At 38.9% G+C, this 25823-nt stretch overlaps 1 protein-coding gene across 1 annotated transcript; it reads right to left on the reverse strand.

Annotated features, from left to right (window-relative positions):
- Positions 1 to 673: 673 nt before the first annotated feature.
- Positions 674 to 25823, reverse strand: LOC134801487 (inhibin beta B chain). Its single transcript, XM_063774097.1, has 6 exons — positions 25439 to 25823; positions 5109 to 5215; positions 3599 to 3817; positions 2792 to 2951; positions 2015 to 2130; positions 674 to 924 (listed from the first exon to the last, which is right to left on the reverse strand). Exons 1-6 carry the CDS (start codon positions 25797 to 25799, stop codon positions 772 to 774), a joined length of 1116 nt encoding a protein of 371 aa, XP_063630167.1. The 5' UTR covers positions 25800 to 25823; the 3' UTR covers positions 674 to 771.

Below are 25823 nucleotides of genomic sequence, written 5' to 3' on the forward strand. Positions count from 1 at the left end.
AATTGGGAATCTAGTGGTATTGACCACTCGTTTTCAATTCTAGTAGAATTTAAATGCCTAGTAGTGAAGATATTATTGAACGAAATCGAGCGGTCGAATTTCAAACATCGCACATAATTCTTGCGTTCATCTCCATTCGTATATATTACCGCACTTAATATTTATATCAGAACTCTTTCTCGAGTGCAAGCGGCGTTTCCTATTTTATTTCCTTCTTGTCGCTTGCATTCGAGAAAAAATTCTAAAAGAGAGCCTCTTGAAAAGTATATATCTGTTTATCTTACAACTACAAATTGAGGGAAGAAAAAATACAAATAACATTACAATTACAATCATATGCAACTGGCCTATCGAACAGTAATTTTTACCAGTAAATATACCATCTTATTTATTTAATAACAAATCTTTTCAATTAAAGATTTCCTACTAGGCAGAATTTCTGAATGAAACAGATCACACATTAATTAAAAAAAAACATTCTATAGGTTATAGATGTAGGATTACTTAAAAGGATTTATTCTCTAAAGTGTCATTCTGTGAAACTTGCTAACTATGTAAACAAACCGCCATATTGAAATTGTCAAAAATGATGAATTTACTAGTGACTTTTGTTTACATAGTTAGCAAGTTCCATAGAATGACACTAGAAAAGTTGGTGATTTCTTAGATAGGACTTTAAGCAGACAGAATTCGGCCAAATGCGTCTAATCTCTTGCTTTCCACATTTATCTCCACAATTAACTTTGAGAAAGTCGATATCAGAACAAGACATCACATGCACCCACAAGTTTCGACCACCATATTGGGCAGCGTTTTCTGCGTCACCGTGTTATTGGAGTCCATGTACAGGAGCTGAAGAGAGCTGAAGGTGGTCGGCGCGCAGCATGGCTTGAACTCCGGCTTGCCCACCGTGTAGAAATATTTCTGGAAATAAAAATATTGTTAGTTTGGTTCAGGTTTTAACCTTTTCACCACGAATAGCGACATCTATTGTGAGAATTGGAAGACTAAAATTGACCACCGTATAGAAATATTCCTGGAAATATAGGTATTGTTAGTTTTGATCAAGTTTTAACCTTTTCACCACGAATAGCGACATCTATTAAGAGAATTGGAAGACTAAAATTTAACATCTCGTTTTTGCAGTCTCTGTCTTTTAAAGTATTCGCATTAGATTATGTGTAAAAAGTTTCGTAATATTGTAGGCATTCCGCCCACTTCATCCACAACTAGAGTTAGACCAAATAAAGTCTGCCCTGTTTTTGATAGCTCACGCAGTGCAAGTGTTATTTTAAACGTCAAACTTCTACGAAATTATGACGTTTAAATAACACTTGCACTGCGTGGGCTATCAAGATTGCTGCAGACTTTTCTTGGTCTAACTCTATCTGTGCCGACGCCAACTTATCAATAATACGAATTTTATCAAATAGTGCATTGTAATGGTTGGTATACTCCTTACCAAATAGCTTGGCTTCTGTGACAGCTGTCATCTCAATACAATTTTTCGTTTTAAGGTTATAAAATGTATGGACTTCCGGTTCGAGCGCCATCTTGATGGCACGCGGCGAGATTAATTGATTCGTTTTTTGCTCATTAATATTGTTTAAAGTGTAATATCGATAGCCTATTATACAGTAAACTAATGTGGTAGTGTGCAGTGAATGGAGAATTTATCTTGAAGCACGTTTAACCATCATTTTGGAGTCTACGGCCGGTTGTCCACGTGTTTCTTGTAAAGCCCGCTATCGCTTTACAAGAGCTAAATCACCGTACACTGTCTTGTACTAACCGTACAATTTCAATCGTTTTACCCTGCTACTACGACCTTGACACTGGCGAAATAGCCCCAATGGGCTGAAGCCATAATTTTAAAAGAATGAATGAATTATAAAATGTATGGAGATGACAGCTGTCACAGAGGCCAAGCTATTTGGTAAGGATTATAATCGATGGAGTATGCCTATGTTTAGCTGTGGATGCTTGTGGCTTACTTAGGATAATTGTAACTTACTCTAATAATATTATTGTGGTAGCTGCCCGTCTGCGTGACAGCGGAGATGGGCGCGCAGTTGCCCTTGCAGAAGTACGCGTGGTATCCCGCCGGCTTGATTATCCAGTCCGCCCAACCTGTAATCAATAACATATTTAGTATTAAATATTATAATTATACAACCTACTTATAGTTACATTTATCATGCTTCAGTTTTGATTAAATAAAAAGGCAAAATGGAAGTTTCACACAGGTTTAAAGTTTCAACGGCTAAGTATGTCATGAGAACACCCGATGAGAACATGACAAAAAGTGCGTTAAGCCTCATATCGGGATCATATCCTCGTAGCAAACCCCTTACTACATGGATGTCAGTTATTAAGGATCTGTCCAATAACAATTTAGATCCAGCGACGACCCAGAAACGATATCTCTGGAGAAGGAGGATTAGGAGCGCCGATCCCAATTAGAAATGGGACAAGGCCGGAAGAAGAAGAAGACGCAGGTTTGAAATTTCAATTAGTAGATGGTTTTATTCACTCGATTAGTAACAGCCTACTTATACCTTGGATCGTATTTGTCAGGGAATATATAAACGAAAAGAGCGATTTCCATTCCAAAGAATGACGATTCGAGGTACCTATCACTTGACCCTAAAATGTCGACAACGTAAGGATAAATCTCTTCTCCACACCCGGAGGATTGGGACTTTTTCCTGGTGCCAGAATCTACGATATCGGCGGCGCTCGAAGTTGTGGTGGTCTACAACTTCTCTCTCTCGCTCTCATAAGAACTTACCTATTGTTTTAAAGTCGACATAGAGCGGTTCTCTGCAACAGTCTGTGGTGCCGGAGCCGCACTCCAGCGCGCGGTTCCGTCTTCTTTTCCCGGCATATTTCGTGTACAGCACGAGGAAGGGACGCCGCTTCTCATGGAAAGAGAGAGGCGACCGGCGCAGCTGTGGACAACGTGGGATTTTAGTTGAAGTTGCTATTCTGTCCAGTGTTGAGGCAGTGTACACCGATTTATACCGTGTAATCCAATATTACGCGAAACTCTGCGTAGGGGGCGCCATTACCACAATCAGTCACAATCTAAGGGTCTACCGCAAACGAGAGAATCGAAATGTTGTTATTTAACACTTGTATCGCTCTTGCATATTCGAGCGATAAAGAGGCAGATAGCTGAGTTTCGATTTTCGCGTTTCCCGGTAGGCCGTTTGTAAACAAACTGCCTTGATGTATCAAACTTATTTTATTGCCTGTGAAAACTTGTCAAAAAACAGTTTAAGGCACAGTGTGTAAAAGTTACTCTATGGTTTACGATGGGTGCTAGTGCTGCGCTCTGGCGAAATGAACGGATTTCGAGAAAAAACAAGTGACGACGCGACAAGGTAGGTTTTCTAATGGGCGCCCGGGCGGATCGTCGCGCGCAAGCAAAATTATTTCGAGATTTTGAATTTCGAACGAGAATTATAATTGTTCGAAGTTGGACTGGGTCTAAAAGCCTTCCTCTGTGATTGAGGTGTCTGCGCTCTAGGTCGCTAGCTTGGCTAAGTATGACATAAGTCCTTGTAAAAAGTCAACTACCTACTCGTATGCTCACCTGACAAGTCCTGCAAGCCACATGAAGTGTGTGTAACCTCTCCCGTTCTTCTAACCACACCCTGACCGCCCACGCCAGCTCCACTCTAACCCATCCCTCCCCTGTGTCAGTCTCTTTGATGGCGATGGGTCTGGTTTTTTTGAACTGTTGCTGGCTGTCCCAGTGGGCCGCTTCGGAGATCACAAATGTTTGGTTGTATTCGTCTAGTGGATCGGGCTCCTGGAAAGAAAGAGAAATTATGTCAAAAAGAAATAAGATTTTGAATATCTAGGACTTCATTTGAAGTTTTGTCCTCTTTTATGCACACGGGAATGGAAGAAAACATTAAGAGTGTGATTAACTACACCTAAAAAAACCGGGCAAGTGCGAGTCGGACTCGCGCACGAAGGGTTCCGTACCATAATGCAAAAAAAAAAACAAAAAAAAGCAAAAAAAAAACGGTCACCCATCCAAATACTGACCACTCCCGACGTTGCTTAACTTTGGTCAAAAATCACGTTTGTTGTATGGGAGCCCCATTTAAATCTTTATTTTATTCTGTTTTTAGTATTTGTTGTTATAGCGGCAACAGAAATACATCATCTGTGAAAATTTCAACTGTCTAGCTATCACGGTTCGTGAGATACAGCCTGGTGACAGACGGACGGACGGACGGACGGACGGACGGACGGACGGACAGCGAAGTCTTAGTAATAGGGTCCCGTTTTACCCTTTGGGTACGGAACCCTAAAAAACCACTACTAAGTCAGTAAACACTGTAAACAGTGGATTTACACGAACAATTGCGGTAGAGTAGAGCTAATGATTTTAGTCTCTATTAAAAAATAACTATGGTACTTACTTAGTTGAGATGAGAGGGCTTTTTGGAGTGGTTATCTAAATTCTAAAGCATCCTTAAACTGACTTTATTTTACACCATTAAACAAGGTTTTAAGGTAACTTTTAGTTTCCATCTCCGAATAAAGCTAATATTTTTTCGAGATTTCAGTTTTGGTACCACTATATCATCAACCAGGTTCACTTCATTTTGGAAGTTAGACTTAGAGCAAGAAAAATCTGCAGCGATTTTGATAGCCCACGCAGTGCAAGTGTTATTTAAACGTCATAATTTCATAGAAGTTTGACGTTTAAAATAAAATAACACTTGCACTGCGTGGGCTATCAAAATCGCACCGCACCGATCGTTGTCGCACCAAGGTGCAAGACGTCGGATACGTCATTACCAAACTTAAATGGAGCTGGGCAGGACATGTTGCCAGGCAGAGTGATGGCAGGTGGGTCAAAATATTAACGGAATGGTGGCCGCTAACAGATGAAAGGAGTGCTTGGCGTCCGTTGGACGACATTCGGAAGATTGCGGGTCACTTCTGGATGAGATTTGCTCGGGACCGCGATAAGTGGCCTACTCAAAGAGAGGCCTATGCTCAGCATCAGCAGTGGGCGATAGGAGGCTGATATGGTGACGATGATGATGAACTTTATCTTATATATTATAAAACAATTCCTTTACCTTGAAAAACCAGAGTTCGACGACTGTGACCTCCTCGGGCTCCAGGTCTGGGGGCAGCTCGAACTGCAGACACGTGAACGGGTACCGGCCCGACGTCAGGCACTCCCCTGAAACACAAATATACTCTGTCAAGCCATTTCCGTCAGTAGAAAAAAGCGGAAAATTTTAAAAATGTACGCGCGATGAGTGATCGTCCCATAGAAAATTTGTAATTCACGCTTTGACTTTGGAGTCAGGTAAGAGTCTCATTTTCTATTTTACCTACCTATATTACAGATTAGACGGAGAGCTAGCTACGGAAATAGGTTTGCAATTTATAGAGCATCGAAATCCCTCTAGTTAGTGTGCCATACTATCATTATTAATTAATTCGAGCGCCTGGCAGCTGTTCAGCGGTGGGTGTGAGAGGTGTCAAATAAATTGAAGGTGTACATTTGTACAATTTATAGAGCTCTGAGTTTGGTGTGATATAATAGCTAATTATGTATTTAATTCGAATATAACATTGCCAGGCGTTTTAATTGGGGGAAAAGAAGTGCCAGGTAACGTCCAAGATGCGTGAAAAAGTGCCAAACCATCTCATTTACTGGGTCAAATTTTATCGTCTTTCGTTACCCAAAGGGTGAAAATGGGACCTAATTACTATAAGATCCCGTTTTCGGTCCCCTGTATAAATTGCACACCTTCAATTGTTTTTTCAGCCCCTTTGTTGCCCAACCACTGTCACACCCACCGCTGTACAGCTGCCAGGCGCCCGGATTAATTAATAATGATAGTATGGCACGCTAACTAGAGGGATTTCGTTTCTCTATAAATTGCAAACCTAATTCCGTAGCTAGCTCTTAGACCAGATGTATTACGATGTTATGGCCGTCACTAATGTCACTATCTATTTGATAATGGTGACTGCACGTTTCATTCGCCTCATTCCACATTTCGGGACCTAATAAGCAGACATCGTAAATTTTATAGCATTTTCGGTACAGCGGAGTGGTGTTTAGGGCATTTTCATTTAACTTGTACAAGTTAAGCGCGACTTGAGTCATGTTTCAGTAACGTCTAACCGTTACATTCCTGACAAAATGTATGGGATTTGACATTGACCGTCAGTTTTGTAACGATTGCTAACCGGCCGTTAAAGGTGTTCAATTAAGTGAAAATGCCCGTTAACGGAATTTGTATAAAGAATTTCAACCCTAATGATTGATTAGCGTTAATTACGTTAATATTAACCTTAATTTACCATTTCACTTGGAATTATCTATACCAACTCCGTTGCACCAAAAATGCTATAAAATTTACGATGTTTGTTAATAAACAACGACACCATTTGTGACTTTCTTCTTTTTTATAATATTTAGGTAAACTACTACTACTAGTAGTGTTTTCCTGTGTACTCTAAGGCCAGTTCAAAATTCAAGGACAATTACAACATCAATTAATCGTAAATGTTTATGTTTTCTTACGGTTTGTTTATTTTTCATGATAATTATAATAACAGTTATGTATTAATTGTAAGTATATCCTGATTATTGGAAGGCAAAAACATATTTTTTACGCGTAATTTTCTTACCTATTTTAATAATAACAGTAAATGAGCATAATATTTACGTGTGATAAGTGCGAAATAGCGGACATTGTATTAGGTAATCGTGTAGAAGTAGTATTGTCAATAAGGATAATTTATATATTCGCAGATGCTAATCTTCAGTTCAGTGTAGACCTCTAAAACCTAGTCTAGAGATCTACCTAGGTAATTTTTATTTTATTTTAATTAATTTCTAGAATGTAGATACACATAATTAAGCCTGTGTCCGCACCTAACTCTTAAATCAAAACATCGAAAAAATACAAACGAAGGGGCATAGCTGTGGTTAATATGTATACATCAAATTATGTAAAAATGTTTTCCATAATGTCCCTATATAGTGTATAGAGAGGAAACGGGGACAACGGTTGTATGGTCCACTATCCTCTTAAACGATGGCTCACGCTAGACCGGGCCGTGCCCGGGCCGAGGGGACCGACATGTCATTTTCTATGACGGCTGATCGGTGATCACGTAGTGCTTTCTATAGAAAACGAAGCTCCGAGCTCCGGCTCGCCCACGGCCCGGTCTAACGTGAATCATAGTCTAATAAAACATGGTCTTCTATTCCCAGAGTGACACAGGCCTACGTCACAATAACATGGCCGCTATATATAGCGCTATCGCATATTATCATATAGCGCTGTCGCATGATGACGTAGGCTTGTGTCAGTTAGGTGACCTAGAAAAGACGGGAATGGAGTACCAGGCGGAGTATATTATTATACCATGACGTGAATCATCTTATACGACCCAATTCGAACATTAAGATACGTCAATTAATAGATCTAGAAACGATATGGATTAGATATGTCAGTGTCAAATGTGACTTTTCTTCAAACAAAAACTTCACTTTTGACACCGACATATCTAATCCATATCGTTTCTAGGTCTATTAAATGACGTGTCTTAAAGTTTGAATCGGGCAGTTAGTCTTAATATTAAAATTTCAAAATTATACTATAATCATAGTTATTAGCTAGCTACGCGTTTTACCTCTATGACTCGTCAGCCGCTACATAATGACATATAAGGACTGATATAGCTGACCCTAAGTTAATTGGACCAAGGAATCACCCCTGAGGCCGTTGATAAGGAATACGTTGTATACATGATACACGTTACACATTACATGATCGGTATTGCTTTTGCTTTTACGGAATTATGCGCATTTCAAAACTACTTATCGCTCAAATTATCGTACATCATTAAAACATTTACCAATTATATTTACACGGATTATAAATAAACAAACTTTATAAATGTTATCGGACATATTTACACAAATCGAACCCGGGACCATCGGCTTCATAGGCAGGGTCGCTACGACCGGTCTGGCTTAGTGGGTAGTGTTATATAGCGTATAATGAATTTATTCAGTGACCCGTTGACCACGAACGCTGTAAAGGGTTCGAAACATCGGAATGTATTATAAATTCATTAACTATACGCGATATAATCCGTTCCATAATAGATACAAGATAGATCACGATACAAGTGTGAAATGTCGGAAATTCACGAATTTTTGCGAATTGCCTTTTCGCACGTGTATTGCGCTCCGCGTAACAATCACGGAGCATGACTGTAGGTACAACGTTTTACAGGACATATGGCCCTTTAAATTTTCGACATAGGCACGTATTGTGCTAATAACCGCACTAAGGCGGTAAAGTAGCACCATATGTACTGTAATTTTATTTCATAGGGTACATTGTTAACCGCATTACGGGGGAGATTCTATCGGCCTGATTAGAATTTAAAGATACGTCAAAAATTGCAAATCTTTAGCAAATTTTTGACGTATCTTTAAGTTCGAATCAGGCTTATGCGTAACATCCGTAATCAGGCGGTTTTTCTAACGATTTCCTCATAGTTCCGTGGCAATTTCATAACTCCGCCATCTTGTCAGGTGTGAGCAAGTCTTCAGGCCAATTAACACAAAACTGATAACATGGCGGGCATCTGGCCATCTGACATTACGGGTATCGCTGGGCAAAGTCCCATTCTACACACATATACAAGCAAGTCACTATAATACAACGAGTTGAGAACAGTTAATAATTAATAATTCAAGTATTCAGATAATTGGATTCTAATTCAATTTTTTTGCTAAAATGGCCTAGCAACTAGCCACTACCGCTTTTCAATGTGGCGAATATTCCCATTAGGTACATCTTTCGGCCTGAACTATATACTAACTTACCTTACCTATTAATTTATGAGTTTTATGACCCATTTCGTAGCTTGTCACAGTGACAATCAATAATTATGAAAGTCGAAGACCTCATAGGTACTGTTGTCACTGTGACAAGGGACCTACAAAATGGGTCATAAATTAAACCTTTCGACTGTAGGTACTGGTACTACTTATGCATGTTCTTCTATTAATTGTGACTTCTACCAAAACTATCTATTCATAATAGCAATATTATAAAATAAAAATATTTTGCTTATTTTGGCAAATACATATTCCGTGACGACTTTTTCAATCAGTAAAAAACAAGTGCATTCATAGTTCGTGATCAGTAGTGATCACCCACGCAGTGCAAGTATTATTTATACGTCATAATTTCATAGAAGTTTGACGTTTAAAATAACAGGTGCACTGCGTGGGCAATCAAAAGCGCTGCAGACTTTTCTTGGTCTAACTCTAACAATTAATATAATTCGCAACAGGGCTTTGTCAATTTAAGCGCTAAATTAAACTAGGCCAACTAGGCTTATTCAATTACATTTTTTGTAGGTAGGTAAGTACGTATCTATTAAACGGACATTGCTATAGCAAGGAAAGATGGTGGCAGCCTCGAAAAGCTTTTAGTGACCGCAAAGTGGATGGGAAAGCCTGGACGTGGACGCAGTCCAATACGTTGGTCTGACCAGATCCGCACCGCTCTTGACTCCACAATCCACATGGCTCTCCACACCGCCAAGGACAGAACCAGATGGAGAAAGATCGTGAGAGAGAAAGTGATTGAAAAGGGAGGTCACGACCCTCAATACTGAGGATTACGACGCAAGGAGGAGGATCTATTAAACAAGATAATACAATGTAGGTACATAGTTTGGCGACGCACTTCGGCTTGCATCTCAACGTGTCAGATGACAACATCTGTAGAATCTACAGCTACAGCTATTTCTATTAACTATAGGTATGAATGGGAATGGACATTCAATAGATTGTTATATTACTTAACGCGTGGCCGTAACTGTAAACAAGTGTTTATCTCTGAAGGCTGGGGTCGTGGTGCTTCCTGTATCTAAAGGGATCGGTTCTGGCATGTAACGTGGGCGCATTGACATAATTATATCTATTAAGGACGCCTTACGGGCAGTAAGAATGATGCTAGTTAAGCGGTGTCACTCACGAATTCGAGTCAATCGTGCAGTCTAACGCAACTATAGTTGCGACCATCGCGCGCGTGATTCGAACCAATGCGAACTCATCAACTAATCGCGTCGTGGCGTTCATTGGGGCTGGTCTAAACCTATTGGTTATTATTTATTAACTTTTTGACGTGAAGCTTCGGCGTCAAAATAGGAAAAAGGGATGCATAAGGCACTGAGTTTTATGCGGGACTATTAGTACACCACTATAGTCCAAGACTAAGGCAAATTTCTACATATTGTATTGTAATGTATTGTATTGTAGCTCGTGCAATTTTCCGCAACTCGAAGACCGTTGCCTATTTTGCGTGGCGGAAATACCTACATAATGTTTGTTTTTGTTTAAACTTGTACGGTCGAAAGTATTGTCGAAGACCTCATACAATTGTCACTGTGACAAGGCACAAAATGGGTCATAAATTATAACTTTCGACTGAACTACTTAATGCATGTTCTTCTATTGTGATAGCAAAACTATCTCCTCATAATAGCAATATTCGGTATAGGTGTCATTCCTATAGGTACCATTTTAAAATAAACTCTTAGATATTTACAAACATTTAGATCACACTACTGGCTTTTTAATTACACGTGAACTGTACAAACTATATATGATACTTATGTACACATTTACCTCTAACACACAATAATCTGAACATATAACCTGTTATCATACATCCCACACATAACTCATCACTCTTGCCCTTGTCGGCGCAGCATGTCTTTCTCTTCCATACCTCTCTGTCGCCCGACATCCCATCATTCACTTGCGTTCGTTTCATATCATCTCTCACACAGTCCATCCACCTTATCCTCGGTTTTCCTTTCCTCGTACCTCCCTCCACATTCATTCGTAATACCTTTCTCGTCACATGACTTTCATCCCTCCGCATCACATGCCCATAACTGTAAAACATTATATCTAACGACTGGCCTTACAGGCACTAAAATGGTAGTACTAGGTCAGCGGTGTCACTCGCGAATTCCAGCCAATCGTGCAGTCTAACGCAACTAGTTGCGACCAATAGCGCGCGTGATGCGAACTCATCAACCAATCGCGTTGTAGCGGTGTCACACCGCTGCACGCTGTACTGGCCCCTGTCATGCCTCATTATTATTGCCCGTAAGGCTAGTCCCTAGATATATGTACCTATGTCAACGCTGTAAAATATAAATAATTATTTAGGAAATCACGCGCCCATTTCATGACCACAATAAACCATTTTTATATTATTTTGGTCCGAAGTTCATCTGCATTCCTTTACTTTATCAAGACATTTATTCAACACTGTCACCTCTCATGTTATAAAAACAAAAAGCACAACGTCCGTAAGTTCTACGACGTAAGGTTCATTATACGCATTGTTGATATATTATAAGTAACAGAAGCTCGTTAAAAATTAATTGTTTGATAAGGGTGTATAATATTTAATACGTAGTTCCTCCACTGTATGGAGGCGTTTGTAAGTTTATCTGTCACGTAAAATGTTATCTTTACCTCATGTATCGGGGCTACCAACTTTTTTGCTTGCTTCGAATTTCTACTTAAGTGCTTATGCTCTATTTTCCTAGGATAGCGGTGCCGTCATATAGCGGCCATCTCCATACAAAATAATACGGCTAAATATGGATGGTGTAGTATTTTGTATGGAGACGGTTCAAAATAGGTACCACGCTTGGTTACTGGGTTGGAGGGGTATGGAGTTTTCTGTTTTCGTCACGTAGTCAGTACCCTCTAGTCTCACTGCCCAGGGGGCCGATTTTTGAAATTCGACCGCTCGATTTCGTGTATTTCGTTCAATAATATCTCCACTACTAGGCATTTAAATTCTACTAATAGAATTGAAAACGAGTGGTCAATACCACTCGTTTCCAAATTTCTATCGCTAGTATTTCAAAAATTAGCATTTCGCCGTTTTCCACCGATTTTCGAGTGACGAAATCGAGCGATCGAATTCCAAAAATCGCCCCCCAGTCTAGGGAATTCTCGCGCTTTTAGATTTTAGCGCTTTTGCAACTCACGGGTGGTAACACGCTAATTATTATTTATTAAAAAATGGGTCACGTAGTATAGGTAGGGTCATTGCGCTAGTTTTCTTCACTGCTACGCCTCTACGCCTCGTAGCGGGGTCACCGACCTTTACGCTAATATTGACTCTTTCTATTTAAGAAGCTTATAGTCTGGTAAACCAATGTGTAAGTATGTTAATTGATTTTACAATGACACCTTACGGTGTTAATTCATATGCTTGTTGTATATATATGGTTGAATGTACTATCAAACAACTTGATTCCTGACTCACTGTGAAACCGTTTCAAATTTACTACGGCATTATATTGATATAGAAAGTAAAATTATGAAAACGTTCTAAGGTGGGTAACAAATCAGTTTGTTCGATTGGGCCTGTAGATAAATACTGCATAAAATTATAATTAAGTGCCTACTTGTAAACAAAACGTATGAAATCCGGATTAACGTCATTATTTTACGCATTCATTCTGCAAATAAGTTATCTTATGATTGAAAACATGCCTACATTACATTGTAAGCCATATCTTAAGTTTATATGTTGGTAGGTAAGTACCTATTTTTCGTTGGCGCCGGCGCCTCTGTGCACGTGGTGTGCGTATGATCAATCCAAACAAAAAGATTTAGAACTGAAGTACTGTCTCTGTCTGTCTGTCTCTCATATACTGGTAAATATTATTTTATTTATTACTAGCGACGCGAGCTTCGCACGGGTTGGGAAATTAAACACCTAAACCTTCAAAAATCACTCTATTGATAGGTGAAAACCGCGTGAAAATCCGTTGAGTAGTTTTTGAGTTTATCGCGAGCAAACATACAAACACACAAACAGACAGACGCGGCGGGGGACTTTGTTTTATAAGATATAGTGATATAAATCATATTTATAGTTATTTCGTTGGGTAGAGGTAGGTACCGATGGACAGTAAGCTTGAAGGAGGTACATAGGCGTGTATATCTAGTACTATACACCGTGTAAGCTATCACACACCCTCCAGTATGTGGGGGCTACACACCCACCGCCAGCCACGCCCCGATATCAACCAGGCATAATACCTACCTTTATCGTAGGTGTTATATTTAGGGGCCTTAAGTCTTGTGATTAATTAAGCCGCATAAAAGCCATATCGTTGTAAATAAAATAATTTTCTAGATTGGAAAACTGGAAGGGACATCGGTGAAATGGAGAACGCATTTTTTTTAATAGGTATAGGAGGCAAACGAGCAGGAGAGTCGCCTGATAGTAAGCAATTGCCGTCACCAATGGATAACCGCAATACCAGAGGGGTTGTAAGTGCTACTATCCTGGGCCTCAACCTAAAAATATCTCCAATTCGAATTGGAAAGACGGAGAGCAAACGAAGCAGGGGACGATCTCCAACTAGATGGAGCGATTAATTAAAAGGGGCCCCAGCCTCAATCAACTTTTGCTCGGTTGTCAAAGACGCGATGAACAGGCACCGCAGATCATAAAAACCAGGTGTGGAGCATCCACATCCACCGATGACCACGATCCTCAGTCACGAGAGACCGACCACAGAGAGAGAGATGACAGATAGACATACAGAGTTACACATTTATAATATTAGTAGGGGTGTAGTATGAAGAAACGTCTAATAATATACGGAGCGGAACTAGCGTATCTACAGAATTGGGGCGTGGTAATAAAAAACTGACCGGCATCGTGACCCCGCTAATTACCTTATCGGGCAGCCCTGCGGTGCGTGTCTGGAGCCGGCACGTGTAGATAAAACATAAGAAGAAGACAAACCTAAAGGCGCCGAGAAAGGATTCACACAGGCGTTTCGGGAGAGCAGAGGGCCTGCCGCGAGCCACGTTCGACGTGATGCCTCTTTGTAAATTCGTATGTAAGTGTGACAGGGAGGCAACACGTAGAACGTCGTTTGCGGTCAGGAACAGGTGACGCAACAGAAAACTGTGGCAAAATAATTTGTAGCTAAGATTTTTAGTATTATACGTAGGTGGTACAATGACAATTAGTTTATCAACAAAAACCAATAGTTAAGTAAAAAACTCAAAAAAGATCGGCATGACATATAAGGCCCGACCACCTGCGGTCATCAATTACAATTTTGTCGGAAGGGTGCTGAACTGCAGTGAATGTGGCCGTACATTTACTGTTAAAATCGGTTATGTCAGCCACCTGAGAGCTCACGAACGTCGCACTCGATAATCAGTGCTATACAGTCGCCGTGGTCGAAACAGGCCAGAACAGTATGATGACATTATTTGAGTTTCAATTGGCGTTCTTTATAAATTTTCGTCACTTGGCTAAGCCTCAGAGATCCGTAGCAGTACCATGAGTTGCCACTATAATAGGCGCTCGCACTGATTTTTTGGTGCGATAGAGAGGGAATGCGATCGAGTTCACGCAGTCGCTAACGCAAATGTCAAATGCCAACTCTTGGCATCCGTGTCGACTTCTGAATATCTACTGACTGAGTGATAACGATCTTATCAGCGACATGGGTCGCTTGCTCGGCTCTAAACTTACATGGTGTAGATAACAGGCACACGACGGGAGAACCATGATAAAGAGACGGCCTACGGTATGACACAATAACTTACATAATGTAATTGTCAAACCGATCTCAGTTATTGCATTACAGGGTTTTATAAACCAGATACTTATGGTTCACCCCGTATTGAGACCTCGCTACACATACATTGTATTTATGTATATATTACATGCTTTAAGGATGACTCATGGTAGAACGGTACGGGTCCAGGCCTGGGCCCCCGGTACCCCGGAAAATTACATCAGGCACTTTTTTCCGAATCATGAGATAACATGACCTTTCGCGTGACACGGAAGCCGATAGTTTACATAAATGAAACATAATGTTTACAAACGTGTAAACTACCTCCGCGAAACATCTTCTATACATATAATAAAGCTGAAGAGGGTCGAAAGTCTGTACATGGAAGATATTCGAAAAAAAGTTGGCTGAGGATACTTAGAATCGATAACAGAACACGTTCCAACAGTTTTTAGAATTTTTGTCTGTTTGTCTGTTTATCTGTTTATCTGTTTGTCTGTTTATTTGAACGCGCATCACGTGAAAACGGCTGAACGGATTTTGATGCAAACTTTACTAATCTGCCGAGAACATCCCCGGCCAGGTTATAGGCTATAAAAATTCAACCCCTAAAAGGGGGGGTAGCCACAACACTCGATTGACTTAAGTTTGCCCCTGAATCTTATGGCGCTACTTAGGAAGGAGGGGCAAACTTTTTTCAAATATGTGCTACCACTATAGAAGTACCCTGGGAAAATATCAGATGGCGCTGAATTTAATACTTACGTGTTGACATGAATAAGCCACCGAGGAAGGATTTTGCCAAATTAAGTCTAACTTTAGAAGAGAGGGTATGGATATCATCAAATTTAATTGAATAATTATGTTAATTTAATAATACAACAAAATTAAACGACAGTAAATTAATTGCCCCTCATTGCACAGTGCCATCTTTTGGGGAACTGAGTAAACATTAAGTAATCAAGAAAACTAAAAATGAGTTTACATAGTTACGTAGTGGTAAAATAAACACACATCAACACGCGTACAATTGCATAATTATTTAAAATTATTAATTTTCTCCGTCATGAATTATACCTAATCGTAATTATATCGCATCCATATCAAATCCATATTCATACGTATACAACACTTAATAATGGCCACGAAGGTGGGTACTTACTTTAAAAAAAAAACATTGACCTCTGTCATTTGCAGTGCCGGATTAACCCTTTTAAGCAAAATAAGCACTTGCTTATGGCACCACGACGTCTAGGGGGCACCAAAACCGTAGACAAAAAAACACGCAGGCTGCATCAGCATTGCAGTCGTCGTGGAGTAGGTACCCACATGAAACTTTTATACGTGTACCCATTTAATAACGAAGGGTCGTAGGGGTCAAGTAAGAGAGTGAGGGTACGTAAGAACATCTCCAACGTAGGCTTTCGATTTGACCTTACGCGGAGGCCCTTAAAGTCATGGAAAAATATCTTGCTTTCGGGCTTGCGGCCAGCCGATTTTTTCGACATAGGTTACCGATTTTATAGCGAATTTTGTTCTCTTGCACGCCAGATTTGTCGGCCAAGCCGAGCTGCTCCTTAGCCGCGATCCTGAGACCTAACTGTCAAAGTGTTATAAGGGGCCCCGTGAAAGCCGAAAACTAAAAGCATCCTATCAAGTAGCGCTTTCGAGTGAAGCCAAAGAGCGCGCAGTAGAAGAGTCGTGCTTACATGCATAGATTCGATTTCAAGCCACTCTTTTGCAGTTCGGCGTTAGGTCTTATGCGAGGCCTTCTGCCTTACGGCAAAGTTGATCTTCTGCCCTAATTACACTTGGGCGTGGATCCAAATCCAAGCTTTCCTCTTTCGCAGCTGGGCCTTCTGCCTTGATCACACTTCGCCAATTCAATTTACTTGCTAAATTCCAAGCTCTGCTTTCTTGCATCTTTTCACCTCTTTTACATCAAACAACCTCGCTGAGACCCTTAAATATCGAGCCCTATGCGAAGCTAGGCTGATATAAAACTGTCCCATCCCTTCTCTGTATGAAATCCTGGATTCGCCCCTGGTTGGGACTAAAAGTAAAAATGTACAACTGTCTATCAAATTGTGTTTTTTATATCGAAAAATTTTCGCGCTCGCTTCGCTCGCGTTTTCAATAACTTTCTGGGATATGATAAAAGTGACATTCGGGTAGCGACTGCAACAGCATTACTCTGTTGCAACGTTACTGCTGCAGCACTGTCAATTTTCGTGATAAAATGATGTAACTGATTTCCATACTAAAAGTAAAAATGTACAACTGTCTATCAAATTGCGTTTTTTATATCGAAAAATTTTCGCGCTCGCTTCGCTCGCGTTTTCAATAACTTTCTAACATATGATAAAGGTGACATTCAATTTTCGTGATATAATGATGTGACTGATTTCCATACTAAAAGTAAAAATGTACAACTGTCTATCAAATTGCGTTTTTATATCGAAAAATTTTCGCGCTCGCTTCGCTCGCGTTTTCAATTACTTTCTAAGATATGATAAAGGTGACATTCGGGTGGCGACTGCAGCAGCATTACTCTGTTGCTACGTTACTGCTGCAGCACTGTCAATTTTCGTGATAAAATGATGTGACTGATTTTCATACTAAAAGTAAAAATGTACAACTATCTATCAAATTGCGTTTTTTATATCGAAATATTTTCGCGCTCGCTTCGCTCGCGGGAGACCTACATCTCTGTCGTTAAAATCACGTGTAAAATTTTAATAAGGGCGAATAAAACTATTGATATTGGAGTGTACTTTTATTTAGTGGTACCTAACTGTAAAATATTTTATGTGGACTACAGTCCTCTAGCATATCCATCTGTCAACTTTACTTCAAGTTCCGCCTCCAGGGGAGAGGGAGAGAAATTAGGATTAGAAATTAGCCGCTTACTGACACTGACCGAATTCCACGCGGGCGGAGCCGCGGGCACAGCTAGTAGGTAATATTGATATTAAGCCCGTCATATGACTGGCACCTCGGGAGATGACCTATATATGATATTATGTGCAAATATCTTTTTTACGTGGTTCCTTATCTTATTTTACGTTATGTTCATTAAATAATATATTCACAACATAGGTGATATATAGGTACCAAGTGCTAATATTAAAGATTGATTGAGAGGTTGATTTATATGTGAAATTGTGAAGTCTGAAAATAAGAGTTAGACCAAGAAACGTCTGCAGCGATTTTGATAGCCCACGCAGTGCAAGTGTTATTTATAGGTACGTCATAATTCATAGAAGTTTGACGTTTAAAATAACACTTGCACTGCTATCAAAATCTCTACAGACTTTTCTTGATCTAACTCTCTCTGTCTCTCTAACAGTCTCTGAGCTTGACTGCTGTACGACGCCTAAGTTTTGTGGCAACAGTCGAATTGACAAAGGTTATGTTTTAAAAGGAAAGGGGACGTCGGCGCGCGACTATTTCTCCGTACAAACGTAGTCTGGATATTACATTATAGAAAACATTTTATACTAAGTATTTTCATGTAAGTACCTATATTAACCACAGCTTTGCCTCTTCGATTGTTTTTTGACGTGATAACGTCTTATAAATCGATGAACACCGGTAACATGCACGAAAAAGTGTCACGTTGTGGAGAAATCTCCATATGGTAACGTTGTGGACAGATCTCCAATCTCCATGGTAACGTTACGGCCACGTTTTATTATGACGTTATCACGCAAAATTATCGTCCGTAAACCGACTTTATGTAACCATATTTTTTAATTTTTTCGGTTTTCGAACAATCGAACAACCCTCTTTTCGTACCTCTGGTTTGAATGCGTTATTTAATTATCAGATCTAATGAGTTCATTACGTGTTTATGTACCAATATAGATAGTGATTATACTATAGATAGATACCTACGTAATTAGTCTTAATTGCTACCATGTGTGTAGATAAATACAGAAATACTTATAAAATAATATAAGTAAGACTATAGGAATTGGCATGAAGTAAGTATTTAAACAGTACTTACCTAGGTATTACTTATCTATGTCGTAACAAAGATACTAATACCAAAAAGAATAGATAGTATAGAGGGGTCCTGTCATTGTAAATTTTGTAGTCACAGTAAATTTACTGCCATCTATCGACACACGACTAAAACTCAAAATGAAAACGTATAAAGTTATCAAAAAATGTATATATATGGATAAATGATTTTATTATTTTTATATCATTTTGATCCATGTTCATTCAACTAATATCTATGTGTTAAAATTGTTAAATATGAAACGGTGTCGTCACGCCATCTAGCCGAGGATAGGCTAAAGGTGTGTGCGCCATCTATTCGAGAATGACTTTTGCTTCAGTTCCGAGGCACGTTTTTTCCTTAGACTTTATTCGTCTTATACGAAGTTAGATATGCCTTTGCTAATACTAAAAGCGTTTTCATCACTTAAGAGTCGATATTTGACTCAAGAAAGTGACAGTAGTTTACATCATCGCGAAATCCGTGGCTTGCATCAAATTTATTACTTATATGATGATTTCGCCAATATAAAAAGTGTGCTCGAATACTATGACGTTGTTTGGTAGTTGCTTTTAGCAAAGTGATAGCTGGACTTTACGTGGCTATTAGCCACGGTGGATTGTCGAATGTTGGCTAAGAATGGTTTAACGCGTTTCTTCATTGGCTGCACACTTCCAATAGTGACGCACGTGAAATCACAAATCAGCTGATTTCAATACTATTTACTAAATTACGTATATCGTCAATTGTCTAACAAAACTGCTAAACTGTAAAAACAACCGATCCAAAGTCCACTTAAAATCTCTTAATAAAAGAAAAGAAAATATTGCCATCGAAGCATAATATATGTAAATATTGGATAAATGGATTTGCAAGGTCCAAGGTTCAATACTGGCTTGCGACAAGATGAAAAAGATTACATCATATCTAGGTACAGTCGCCATCAGATATATCGGAGCGGCCAAGGTGCTCACAAATATCGGAACACGCCTCTATTGTCAGGGCGTTAGAGCGCGTGTTCAGATATTGTGAACACCTTGGCCGCTCCTATATATCTGATGGCGACTGTACCTATTAGGTAGGTAATTTAACTTATGAAACGACAAATCCAAACTAATCAAGCTAAGCTTGTTTTAAAGTTCTTGTTGTGTTGGCTGAATCAATTTTCATATTTTTAGATTGTGTGCAAAAATTGTTACAAATTTTTATTTGCGCGTTTTAGAGCTATATGTTCGTGATTTTTTTTCTATCGAGCGAAAGTTGTTTAATCGGGTTTCGAATCGATGAAGTTACTAGGAATTGCTATTCATATATTTTTGCAATAATTGCAATGGTGCAAAAAATGCTACGAACTCTGTGGCTGTACGTCGGCACCTTAACATTCGGAAACAGAGAGTATAGGTAGGTCCAGGTTGACTAAAAAATAATGTATGACACAAGGGAATTTTTTTTCGCGATTTCGGGGTTGGGCGCATAGTAAAAATTGCTCAGTATAATCCCAAAACCTCCCTGGCAACGGGTGTGAAGTTATTTTATAGCCACCGTGTAGTTATAGCTATTGTGTTTCTGCGCGTATAAAGCAGATTCCCACATACGCAGAGTTGAATAATCTCCACTGCAGCTGATAAGTGATAACGTGTTTATTTTCTTTCACTTAATCGTTTTATCATGTAACCTCCACCATTTTCCGTGAGAAAGCCAAGCTTACTACGTGCGTTTTATGGGACCTTCACTCAAACTGTTAAGGACTATATTTGAATGACCCGAAATCGTGTAGTGCAAGGATCATTAAACACGCGTATAGAACATGATAATTGGGATAATTTTTACTCGGTGATAATAATTAAATTTTGTGATTGTGTACTTTGAGTCACTAAAGTGATTAAGGAATAGGCGCCACTTTAAGTAAACATAATTAATTTTATCTGAGTAAATATCAATTTTCTCACGATCAAAAACATAAATGTGCAATGAGACCCAAGTTTAAATGAGAATATGTGTCGTTGTTGACTTCGCCGGAATAGTACATTACCTATTCGCACATGTATCGTACAACGTTTTATAGTAGCTAGGTACATATGGCCCTTTAAATTTTCTACATACGTAATCTGCTAATTATCGCACTAGTGCGGTAAGTAGCGCCATCCGCCGTATATGTATACTTACCTTACTGTAAGCGAGCGAAAAGGATAAAACATAATTTAACTAAATCAGGTCCGTAAAGTTTTATGAATAAGGGGGTTACAGTTTAACCCATCTTTCCGTATGGGGCTATTCATAAATTATGTCATTTCAAATGGGGGGGGGGGTCTGGATATCGGATGATGGTAGCATGACGTAGGAGGAAACGGGGTCATTCGAAGCATGATTTTTGGATGATTTTAGGGGGGGGTGGTCAAACATCGTCAAAAATACATGACGTAATTTATGAACAGCCCTTATGTAACCATGAAGGAAATGAGTAACCCTTATTAGATAATACTATCTACTGAACCGTTATCTATAGGTAGTTATGTACCTACAGCACCTACACGATATTATGTAAAATAATGCACATGTCCGGCTGGACATATCCGCGTATGACATGTACCTAATGACGGGACGTATTATCTAGGTGTAATCTGTGAATACCTATTGATAATGATATGAAACGTACAAAGTACCAAAAATAACGGATTTATTCTCCACCGTCACATTTAAGTGACGTTACAAAAAGCATCTGGTAGTGAAGGTCAACTTTTAATCGGCAAATATGTATCACAACATTAATTTATAACAATATTTGGAGAAAACTAGAATCATTTTACCACGCATTTTACAATACACCCGGAGTGTGATTAGGGAATGCAAATCGGTTATTTTCGGTTATTTTTTGTATGGAAATTATCGGTTATTAACCGAAACCGCGGTTATTTCCATACAAAAAATAACCGATTTGCATTCCCTAAGTGTGATTTGTTTGTGAGTGCAATTGGACGACTGATGATTGAGTGTAAGAGAGTGATAGAGCGAGAGATGCCTGTAAGTAGTATTATATAATGTTATAATGTTGTTATGTAAATACTTGTGTACCCTATGTATAAGTATTACCAAAGACATATGTAATGTATTACTGTCTCCCAATTTGTGCCGCTGTGGCTTTAGCTGTTAAGGTACAATTGTCAACTTAAATAATAAACAATAAACAATAGGTAGAGTCTGTTCGCAAAGAGAAGAGTCGTGGAATGTATATGGGGCCTAATACAATCCGCGACTTAGTGCTAATGCGTACTCGTGACTTAATCCTGGGCGGACATATATTGCCCCCGGAGGAGCTAACTCTCGAGATCAAAAAGATCCTGCAGCTGTTTGAAGTTGCAGGTTTGGATCGAGAGTTGTAGTAGGTAGCAATCACAATAGATCAGAGATGGTCGCAGTGATACATAGGCTTTGGAGCCTTATATATCCTTATATATCCTTATATAAGAAGAAGAAGAATACATTCCACAACTCTTCTCTTTCCGAACAGACTCTAGGTACATTATTTAAAGTGTTGATAGTATTAATCAACCTTTTAGGTTTGATATTGAGAGTTTATTGACAGTATTGTTGTTTGTTTCTTGTCTTGTCAATAACAAACAAACAAACAAACAAAATTTACTTTATTCATGTAGGCCTAGCAACAAGCTCTTATGAATCGTAATTAATCTTAATCTAATTATCAGAGCAATTTATTGATGTTAATATTATTCCATAATAAAATTGGATTATTATACATATCAAATTTAACACTAAAAATTTCACAAAAGGATCGTCACAAACATTAAAAAGATTGTATAAAAAAATACTAGTCTAGAATTTCTAGAATAAAATCTAAATGTCAAAAAAAAAGCATAAGTGACAAAAGAAGTAGATAGTATTACATCGGAATATCGTACGTAATTAAGTATTGACAAGACAATGACTAATGAAGTATTGAATTAACGAAAACTTCTGTTATTTATTGACATTCCCATAGGGCATAAGTTATGGGCCCTATAAAAGTTCAGTGCGAAAAAAAGCATCCAACCGAAACGATTTTTATATGATGTGAAAAGTGAGCCATACTCATACTCATACTCATTTATTCATAAAGCCAAATTACATGTCAAATAAAATTAGAATTATACAGTTAAAATTGAAATCGAAAATTAAAATTATATATACAATTGTAACCGAAAATTAAAACAAAACTTATTCACATGTCGAATTAAAATTAGAAATAGTTTAAAATTAAAATTGAGATCAAGAATAAAGATTGAAAATTTAAAATTAAGTTCAATATTAAAATTACAATTAATAATAATAAATAATAATAATAAATAAATATTATAGGACATTTTTTACACAAATCGACTAAGCCCCACGGTAAGCTCAAGAAGGCTTGTGTTGTGGGTACTCAGACAACGATATATATAATATATAAATACTTAAATACATAGAAAACAACCATGACTCAGGAACAAATATCTGTATCATCATACAAATAAATGCCCTTACCGGGATTCGAACCCGGGACCATTGGCTTCGTAGGCAGGGTCACTACCCACTAGGCCAGACCGGTCGTCAATATTAATATTAAAAAACAAAGCCGATTTACATGTCTAAATAACATTGAGATCTAAATTTAAAATAGTATAAAAACAAAAATCAAAAACTACATTTAAAACTAATATAAAAGTAAATGTGATACTTACGATTTTAAGATAAAAATTAACATTTTAAATTAGTCAATAGAAATATTTAATGTCAAATGAGGTAAAATTAATATTATACATTTAATAAATAAAAGTTTGTTACTGACTAAAATACGGCTCAGATAGCACTGACCCTGTATGTATCATGAACTCCCCGTAGGTGTAGAACGGGTGATCGACGAGCCAGTTCTTTAAACGGTGCTTAAAGTTGCACAAACTTGGTGCGTCAATAACGTTTTGTGGCAGTTTATTATAGACAGTAAGTCCCATTACATGAGTTAATTTATTTGACTTCTTTAATTTCCTACTAATTCCTACAAGTTTCCTAGCATTACGCGTATTGTAATTTGACCCCATCTCTTTCGTTTTATAAGTGTCTAAGTTACCCCTCACGTGTATCGCTACCTGCATGATTACTATTGCAGGCAGTGTAAGAATGCCGAGTTTTTTAAAAAGCTCTTTGGCAGGGGTGTCAGCAGGCGAAATACAGCCATCGATAGGAAATGAAAATTTTTCGCAAAATTGAAAGAAGAACGCAATTTAGGGGTCGTCCAGAAATCATGTGATCACATTTGGCCTATTTTTGACCCCCCCTCCTCCTTGGTGATATTTGGTGATTTAACGCTATCTTACGTTGGTGCGATGAATGTTTTTTATTGGGTAAATAAATACCTACGCATATAAAATAGAGCGGAGTATATTTGATCTGATTAAATTTTTGAGTAATATTGTTGTTAGAAGAGTATGTGTGTATGTGCGCAACGCCACGGCTGTGTCGCTTGCCATAAGTCCGAGATTTGCTTGTATCTTTATACGAATAACCTATCAAGATGTCCTTATGGACGGACACATATTGAGCTTTGATCGGAAATTATCTTAACGAGACGAATATAAATACGAAGTACTCTTAAGGAAACAGCGACCTTCGTACCTGTTTGTTTGAAAGGTTTTTCACCCGTATTTTATTTACTTTCACCTTTATCTATTTAAGTAGGTACTATTAAGTAGGGGACACCAGGTATAATAGTAACGCACGATGAACCTTTCAAATGACCTTAACGAATTATTATGATTGTAGTAATGGCTATAAGGGCGACCGCACACTAGCGTATTTTGAGCGTCGGCGTCTATGTATGGAAAGAAAATGTGACATGTTGTGACAGGGGGGAGTCACAAACTTTGTGACGTCACTTGCGTAACCTTAACGTGTGACAATACGGAGGGGGGGGGGGGGGGTCCGAAAACATAGAAATTCGTGTGATGTAATTAATGGATGACCCCTAATATGGTTAGTAATTAGAATAAGTATCAAGTATCAGCAAGAGAGCGACTATTGATTTTTCTATTTTACTACTCGAATTGGTATCTCGCTAATGATTAAAAACATTTTAAGTACATATGTGTTTCTCAAAGTTGGGAAAATTCAAAGGTAGGAATGAAAGTAACAACTTATTACTTTCATCCCGATTGTAATCATCATAATATCTTTGATAGCTTAAAGCTTAGTTTGTAGGAATATAACATTTAAATAATAAAAATACGACTAAACCATCTAATTTTTAAATTAGGGGTTGTGCACAAATCACGAAAGGTGATTTCGGCTACTTTTTGACCCCCCCTCCCCCTATATTATTCCCCGATATTTGGTGTGGTTTTTGACTATGCCACTCTCCCACATAACCTCACGTGTATTTTTTTGAAATTTATGAGGTGAAAACCGCATGATCATCCGTTCAGTAGTTTTTGAGTTTATCGCGAACATACAGACAGACAGAAGACGCGGCGGGGAACTTTGTTTTATAAGGTGTAGTAGTGTCACTGAATAGCGAAAGCTTCGCTTAGTTTGGGACTAGATCGATCTGTGTAAGATCCCCAAATTTTCCAGCTCTTTAGGGCCACTTGCACCATTTACTAACCCGGGGTTATTAACCGGTTAAACCTGGAATTACCATGGTTACCAGTACATTTTGACACTGGGTCAATGGTTTAACCGGTTAACCCAGGGTTAGTGAGATGATGCAAGTGGCGCTTATTCGATAAACCTTACCTTCAACAGGAAAGATGATCTTCTGCTCCGTCCTTCCATAGTAATCATCAAACTCGGGCGGTTTATCCGTGCCCTGACTGAGCGTCTGCCCCTGCGCCACCGGCATCGGCAGGCTGTTCACCGGCACAGCCACCGACGGCTTCTTACTCAACCGCAACTTCTTCAAGATCTGTCTCTTCACAAACTCCAACCGCACATCTGTCAGGTCGACGTCGCTCGCGCAGTTCGCGCAGAACGCGTCTGACAGGTTCAACGCACTGAGAACACACACAAGCACGAACACACGCATCGCGAGGGTTGGCGCGCAGGCTTGCGGCGCGGAGGGCGGCGCGCGAGTGGCGGCCGAGCGCCGCGCGCGCATATATACCCGGATGTTTGGGGGTCC

The sequence above is a fragment of the Cydia splendana genome, chromosome 22, assembly GCF_910591565.1.
Source record: "Cydia splendana chromosome 22, ilCydSple1.2, whole genome shotgun sequence".
Taxonomy (NCBI): Eukaryota; Metazoa; Arthropoda; class Insecta; order Lepidoptera; family Tortricidae; genus Cydia; species Cydia splendana.

Excerpts from the sequence above, each read along its gene's own strand:
- LOC134801487 (XM_063774097.1), bottom strand. The coding sequence starts at position 25,799 with ATGCGCGCGCGGCGCTCGGCCGCCACTCGCGCGCCGCCCTCCGCGCCG. Across the intron at positions 3,818-5,108 it reads TCGAACTCTGGTTTTTCAAG|GAGCCCGATCCACTAGACGA; the intron begins GTAAAGGAATTG and ends CTTTCTTTCCAG. Across the intron at positions 2,952-3,598 it reads TGGCTTGCAGGACTTGTCAG|CTGCGCCGGTCGCCTCTCTC; the intron begins GTGAGCATACGA and ends CGTTGTCCACAG.